General features: G+C 48.5%; 1 protein-coding gene and 1 pseudogene across 1 annotated transcript; both read left to right on the top strand.

The window, feature by feature from the left end:
- Positions 1-1,507: 1,507 nt before the first annotated feature.
- LOC116539881 (zinc finger and SCAN domain-containing protein 5A-like) lies at positions 1,508-2,244 on the top strand. The gene has a single exon (XM_032263076.1). It carries the CDS (start codon positions 1,531-1,533, stop codon positions 1,969-1,971), a length of 441 nt encoding a protein of 146 aa, XP_032118967.1. The 5' UTR covers positions 1,508-1,530; the 3' UTR covers positions 1,972-2,244.
- Positions 2,245-7,304: 5,060 nt separating this feature from the next.
- The window catches only part of LOC116540005, a 1,530-nt pseudogene continuing 993 nt past the window's right edge, over positions 7,305-7,841 (top strand).

Genomic DNA, 7,841 nt, shown 5'->3' with positions numbered 1-7,841 from the left:
TCTTCCGATCTAGCAGTTCAAACCAGCCTGACTCACAGAACCAGATTCTGTCTCAAAAAAAAAAAAAAAAAAAAAATCAAATTAAAAAACCCAAACATGGCCGGGCGAGGTGGCTCATACCTGTAATCCCAGCACTTTGTGAGGCCGATGCAGGCACATCACTTGAGGTCAGGAGTTCAAGACCAGTCTTACCAGCATAGTGAAACCTTGTCTCTACTAGAAATACTAAAATAAGGCGGGCACGATGGTAGGCGCCAGTAATCTCATCTACTCTGGGGAGGCTGAGGAGAGAGAATTGCTTCAACCTGGAAGGTGGAGATTGCAGTGAGTGGAGATCCTGCCACTGCATTCCAGCCTGGGCAACAGAGGGAGACTGCATCTTAAAAACAAAGCAAAACAAAACTCCAAAAATGGTAGACAGTGTTTCACCACACACACACATCAAAAAATATAAAGAAAACCAGGGGTGGTGGCACATGCTCCTAGTCCCAACTACCAGGGAGGATGAGGCAGGATTGCTTGAACCCAGGAATTAAGAAAAAAGTAGATAAGGGCCGGGCGTGGTGGCTCAAGCCTGTAATCCCTGCACTTTGGGAGGCCGAGGCGGGTGGATCACGAGGTCAAGAGATCGAGACCATCCTGGTCAACATGGTGAAACCCCGTCTCTACTAAAAATACAAAAAATTAGCTGGGCATGGTGGCACGTGTCTGTAATCCCAGCTACTCAGGAGGCTGAGGCAGGAGAATTGCCTGAACCCAGGAGGCGGAGGTTACAGTGAGCCGAGATCGCGCCATTGCACTCCAGCCTGGGTAACATGAGTGAAACTCCATCTCAAAAAAAAAAAAAAAAAGAAAAAGAAAAAGAAAAAAGTAGATAAATAATGAAATGAAAATAGTAACTATGTGAGGTGATGGATATGTTAATTAGCTCAATTGTCATGATCATTTCACCATGTATACCTGAATGTAAACATCATAACGGTGAGGTTAGTCACTATGGATCTGCAGAGGCCAGGAGCTGGAGACCAGCCTGGGCAGCATAGTGATACCCCCATCTTTACAAAAACATTTTTTTTTTTTTTTGAAATGAAGTTTCACTCTCGTTACCCAGGCTGGAGTGCAATGGCACAATCTCAGCTCACTGCAACCTCTGCCTCCCGGGTTCAAGGGATTCTTCTGCCTCGGCCTCCTGAGTACCTGGGATTACAGGCATGCACCACCACGTCTAGCTAATTTTGTATTTTTAGTAGCGATGGGGTTTCTCCATGTTGGTCAGGCTGGTCTCGAACTCCCGACCTCAGGTGATCTGCCAGCCTCCGCCTTCCAAAGTGCTGGGATTACAGGTGTGAGCCACAAAAACATCTTTTAAGACTAGCCAAGTGTGGGGGTGCTTTCCTGTAATTCCAGCGACTCAGGAGGCTGAAGCAGAAAGATCTCTTGAGCCCAGGAGGTTGGACTGCAGTGAGCTATGAGTGCTCCATTGCACCTGGCTAAGGTGACACACTGAGTCACCCCGATGGCCAAGAAGCCATGGCACTGCCGCCCTTTCCATGTGATGTGTGCAGTAAGAGGTTTAAGTATTACGGCAAGCTAGTCATCCACAAGAGATCACACACAGGAGAGAGACGCTTGCAGTGTCATCTCTGCAGGAAGCGCTTCATGCAGCGCATAGGTCTCCAACTTCACCAGCGCACCCACACTGGCGAGAAGCCCTGCACGTCTGACGTCTGCCAGAAATGGTTCACCCAGAAGTCCCACGTGAAGGGTCACAAGATAAACCACACAGGGGTGAAGGCTTACAAATGTAAAGTCTGCAAGAAAGTTTTCGCCTACATGGGGATCCTGAAGGAGCACCAGGGCATCCACTCCAGAGAAAAACCCTATAAATGCTCCAAGTGTCTGAGAGCCTTCACATGGCTGAAATTGTTAAGACTCCACCAGAAAAAACATCCAGAAGCCACTTCTCAGTGATTCCATTATCAGGTCTGTCTTCTGCACCAAGAAAATGTGAATGAAGATTTTTCTCCAGTGTTGTCAGATGACATATGACAGGGGCAAGGGTGCCTGACACACAGAGAGGGGGTGCCCGAGATATGAATTCCCAGGATGTTTGAGTAAATAGGTATCCTCCCCAGTGAGTTTTGTTTTCTGTTTCATTATGTCTGTTGTTTTCTTACAGGGTTATTTTGGTTTGTGTTGCTGTTCTTTCAATAAACAATCGTCTTATTAGTTTTCAATATTGTATCACGAAAAACTGAGTGTGCTGATTGGCATGCTGTTACCCACTGTCTTACAATTGTCCAAAGAGAGGGTCCAGATTAAATACACAATGTCTGGGGAAATTTGTGTTTTAAATAAAGAATTTTTTAGTATCAGCATGTTCTAAATTATTCATTTATCTGAAACAGCTTTTTGGGGGTATCCTGTAGAGTTTTCTCTTTTTTGTTTCTTCGTCTATTTATTTATTTATTTTTGAGATAGGGGTCTCTGTCACCCAAGCTGAAATACAGTGGCATGACCACAGCTTACTGTATCTGTGACCTTCCAGGCATGTCTCAAAATGAATGCTGGGAATCCAACATGAACAAAAGGCAGGGAGGTGCTGGGGCTGGCTCTCTGCCGGGCGGGCTCTGCCCACCTGCAGCTGCTCTTTGGGAAGGAGCCTCATCAGGTGTTGCAATTCTGGATTGAATGTCTGGGTTTTTTTCACAACCTTCTATCTCTTTAAAAGAATATGAGGCTGGGCACCGTGGCTCATGCCTGTAATCCCAGCACTTTGAGAGGCCGAGGCAGGTGGATTACCGGAGGTCAGGAGTTCAAGAGCAGCCTGGTCAACATGGTGAAACCCCATATCTACTAAAAAATACAAAAATTAGCGGCTGTAGTGGCAGGCACCTGTAATCCCAGCTATTCAGGAGGCTGAGGCAGGAGAATTGCTTGAACCTGGGAGGCAGAGGTTGCAGTGAGCCGAGATCATGCCGTGGCACTCCAGCCTGGGCAACAAGAGTAAGACTCTGTCTCAAATAAAAAAAAAAAGAAGCTGGACGCGGTGGCTCACACCTGTAATCCCAGCACTTTGGGAGGCTGAGGCGGGTGGATCACGGGGTCAAGAGATCGAGACCATCCTGATCAACATGGTGAAACCCCGTCTCTACTAAAAATACAAAACATTAGCTGGGCGGGGTGGCATGTGCCTGTAATCCCAGCTACTCAGGAGGCTGAGGCAGGAGAATTGCCTGAACCCAGGAGGCGGTGGTTGCGGTGAGCCGAGATTGCGCCATTGCACTCCAGCCTGGGTAACAAGAGTGAAACTCCGTCTCAAAAAAAAAAAAGAAAAGAAAAAGATGGACAGGAACCACTCTTAGGGGCCTGCTAAACCCCCAAGCATGCAAATAAAGGAAAATCTTGAGTTTTTGGAAATTCCAGGCACCTAGCTAGTCTTGAGACATAAACAAGCAATCTGAGAAGCAAGAAGGCAGTACATAGTAGCTGAAAACAATAGCCAAGGATGTTAGAGTCGCGATGTTCGGGTCCCTAGAGAAACTAAAGATGACGCCTTAACACAGGTCCCTGAGGTGATTCTCAGAAACCCAGACCCCCACCTAAAGGAAAACACCATCTGTGGCACACACACCTCACACAGGGCACTGAGGATTGAACTCTAACCACCCTTCTTGGTTCTAAGTTTCTTCCGGAGGGGCCTAGAGAAAGCCACACCCACAGGCCAGAGCCCAACATGCCTTTCTGCTGACCCCACGTTTTCAGACAAAGCCTAACCAATCACAAATCAGAACATCTCTGAAAAGCCTCTGACCTGTTGGCTTCTGCTTGGAGATGATCTGCTTTTTTAGGTCAAAGCAACGTACAATCTCCATGTAATGTTGTATGACTTTGCCTGTCACCTCTGCCTCTTCATCTTTATAAGTCCTTAATAAAGGCTGGGCACGGTGGCTCAAGCCTGTAATCCCAGCACTTTGGGAGGCCAAGGTGGGTGGATCACGAGGTCAGGAGATCAAGACCATCCTGGCCAACATGGTGAAACCCCGTCTCTACCAAAAATATAAAAATTAGCTGGGTGTGGTGGCACGTGCCTGTAATCCCAGGTACTCAGGAGCCTGAGGCAGGAGAATTGCTTGAACCTGGGAGGTAGAGGTTGCAGTCAGTCCAGATCCCTTCACTGCACTCCAGCCTGGCAACAGAGCAAGACTGTCTCAAAAAAACAAAACGAAACAAAAAAACAACCTCCCCCACACAAACCAACCAACCAACAACAACAAACCCTTACTCATAAGCCATTGTGGAGGGTGTTCAGGTCTTAAACATTAGCTGCCCGACTCTCCTTGCTTGTGCCTTGCAAATAAAATCTTCCTTCCTCTCACTGTAAACGCTTCATGTGGGTGTTTGGCCTGAGTGCACTAAGCTAGCAGAGCCCAGTCTGTTTGCTTGGTGTTGGGATGATTTTCCATGTCGACCTCACCTTGTTCTGCATTTTCTTTGAACCACAGCTTTTTTTTTCTGGGAAGCCAGAAAGCCAGAAACAACTCCAGCCACGTTGACCCGCCCAGCCTCCCAGACCCCAGGGGTCATGCCAGGGGAGTTGGTCTCTTCCCCCTTCTTCCCATGGCTGTGCCATGGCCTCCTTCCCCACCTCCTGTCCCATCAGCAAGGTCAGAGTCTGAAAAGCCACCACGTGGGCCCCGTTGGCTGGTGCAGATTTGGCTCCAGCTTGGGTAGGTCAAGCAATGCTGGGTTATTGCTTCTCTGAAAGTGAAGGCACCTTCTAAATTGAAGTCACAGCCATCCCTACCACTGGGCTTTTTTGAGGTTGCAGTGGGTATCTTGCTTTCAGGGCTATCTGTCATTCAGGGCATCAGGTAAATCAAGCTCTTGGCTCAGAGCACGTAGGCGGCTGAGGAGCAGCAGTGTGAAGGCCCCCCAGTGCCAGGTGCACCCTAAGCCATGAGGGGCAGTCCCTGGAGTGGTGCACGCGGCCAGCTATAGCAGGAGGAACCCACGTCCAGGGTCGGGGGGAGCCAGCAGTGGAGTCTACCTTTTGTAGACTGGGAAGGGAGGTGCATGATCCTGCCATGGAAATGAACTCACTGATGTCCATGAGAGGACAGGAATTGGAGTGACCAGGCAGTCAGAAAACTGACCTGCCAGACTCAGCCACACATTAGATCACCTGAGGAGTTTTATAAACTGTCAACACAGATGCCACATCCCACACCAATCATATCATTACCTCAGGGTTGGACTGCTGACATTGCTTTTTAAAAAAATCTTCAAGGCTGGGATCATACCTGTAATCTCAGCACTTTGGGAGGCTGAAGAGGGCAGATCACGAGGTCAGGCGATCAAGACCTTCCTGGCTAACATGGTGAAACCCCGTCTCTACAAAAAATACAAAAAATTAGCCGGGCGTGGTGGCACACACCTGTAGTCACAGCTACTCGGGAGGCTGAGGCAGGAGAATCACTTGAACCCGGGAGGTGCAGGTTGTAGTGAGCAGAGGTCACACCACTGCACTCCAGCCTGGGCTACAGAGTGAGACTTCGTCTCAAAAAAACAATAAAAACAATTAAAAACTCCTCAAGTGACTCGAACATGTAGCCAAATTAGAAAATGAAGGTCTAAAGAAACACTGGATGTCGTTCATGGATCATAGAGCACCATGATTTAAATTAAGTGGGCAGGCTGTATCAGCAAACCATTTTCTGGGTCTGGCGAAGGATACTGAACACAGTCATCTAAATGGAGAACTACTACCTACCCCTTCATCCACTTGTTGAATTAAACAGGAGTCTGCGTACATGTGACGGTGGATTCAGACTTCTACCTCAGGGAATCTTTCTCCTAAAGGCACCGAGGTGAGGCAGGATAGGTAGTTCAGAAGGTTACCATGTCCTCTAAACACAACAGCTGTGGTGACCGTACAGTCAAAACAATAAGCCCCAGCCTTCACTTCCTAATTGAGTTCATTCAAGCAAAGCCATCTACAAAAGGGAGTTTTCCCTGTAAAGAGCATGAGCACTTTGATTTGACCTGTTCACAAACTGACCCTTTGCTCGTTATAATAGTAAAAAACACACCCCTGGGTGGAGACTTAAGATGCTAAAGACATGTGCACAGTTACTGCCTGTGTGCACCCAGAGGACTACCCAGAATACGCTTACTAGTAACTCCTCTTCCCACCCCTTTAGGTGTAATCATCCAACACCCCCATAAAGGGAGTCTCCCTGGAGCGGGTCTTTGCCATCTCATGCTTAGGTGCAGCCCGGTCTGAATCCTCTCTCTCAGGGTGTCCTGTCTATTTTACACTTAACTTTCAAAATCTTATATTTCTGTGCAATCAATTACTCTATGCTGCATCTCTTTTGCTGTGTGTCTCTTGATTAAATTCCTTTAAATTAGATGACAAGATCCAAAGTCTCACAGAAGTGGACTTTAATAAATGAGTTTAGCCTTTTCGGGAAGTGACCTTTCCAGACCTCTGTAAATTGCTGGACTCTGACTGTGAGCTCAACCAGCCATCCATAAAATGCCCTCCAAGAAGAGCATCACCCAACATGCAGATTCTCAGGTGATCCCAAGCAAGCAAAATCTGAGAAACTGTCACCAAGAGGAGCCTAGGGAGACGTGACAACTGAAGGCAATGTGGCATCCTGGATGGGGAGGAAGGAGGAGAAGGGCACTGAGTAAACACGAAGGAGGTCTCAATAAGGTAGGGGCCTTAGTTTACAGCAATGTATCCAGTCAGTTCATCGCTTGTGGCAAACGTGCCATACTAACGAACCATGTTAACAATAGGAGAGGCTAGTCACGGTGGCTCATGCCTGTAATCCCAGCACTTTGGGAGGCCAAGGTGGGGGCATCACGAAGTCAGGAGTTCAAGACCAGCCTGGCCAATATGGTGAAAACCCCTCTCTACTACAAATACAAAAATTAGCTGGGTGTGGTGTGTACATGTAGTCCCAGCTACTCAGGAGGCTGAGGCAGGGGAATCCCTTGAACCTGGGAAGCAAAGGATACAGTGAGCAGAGACTGTACCACTGCACTCCAGCCTGGGAGACAGAGTGAGACTCTGTCTCAAAAAAAAAAAAAAAAAAAAAAAAAAAAAAAAAAAGAAATTCTTTCCCTGTACTGTCTGTCCCTGGTTACACCGCCCAGTCCTCCCCTGGGAACCTCAGCCTGGAAGACCCGAACCTGTGTAACTTTGAACCCACCTGCTGCCTCTACCCGGAGCCATGGCAGCAGCCCTGTGAAATCGCCACCCTAGGCCTGGACCTGGAGGCCGAGGGAGCATGGATGTGATCTTGGTGGGATCCAGGGAGCTCTCAAGCCTGGTTCCCCCCGGCGGCAGGCAGAGGTCTTATTACCTATGAAGTCAAGGTTAACCAGCGAAACACAGAAGAGATTTGCCTCTGCTGCGGAAGTTTCCAGGTTCACACACAGCACCCTCTGTTTGAGGGAGGGATGTGCGCCTGATGTAAGGACAAGTTCCTGGATGCCCTCTTCCGTACGACGATGACCGGTACCAATCCTATTGCTCCACCTGCTGCTCCGGAGGGACGCTACTCCTCTGCGAAAACCTCGACTGCACCCGATGCTACTGCTTCACCTGAGGCTCCATCTCCTGCTCATTTGTGAAAACCCGGATTGCACGCACTGCTACTGCTCCACCTGCTGCTCATTTAACAAACCCCAATTGCACCCGATGTTACTGCTCCATCTACTGCTCGGGAGGGGCGCTGCTCCTCTGTGCAAACCCTGATTGCACGCGATGCTACTGCTCCACCTGCTGCTCCAGAGGGACGCTGCTCCTCTGTGCAAACCCTGAT

Source organism: Sapajus apella, unplaced genomic scaffold (genome assembly GCF_009761245.1).
Source record: "Sapajus apella isolate SASKATOON/1434 unplaced genomic scaffold, GSC_monkey_1.0 scaffold135, whole genome shotgun sequence".
NCBI lineage: Eukaryota > Metazoa > Chordata > Mammalia > Primates > Cebidae > Sapajus > Sapajus apella.
The sequence above is the reverse complement of the archived record's forward strand: the minus strand, read 5'-3'. Positions and strand labels throughout refer to the sequence as shown.

Bases quoted from the DNA above. Each gene is read 5' to 3' on its own strand.
- LOC116539881 (XM_032263076.1), top strand. From the start codon at position 1,531: ATGGCACTGCCGCCCTTTCCATGTGATGTGTGCAGTAAGAGGTTTAAG.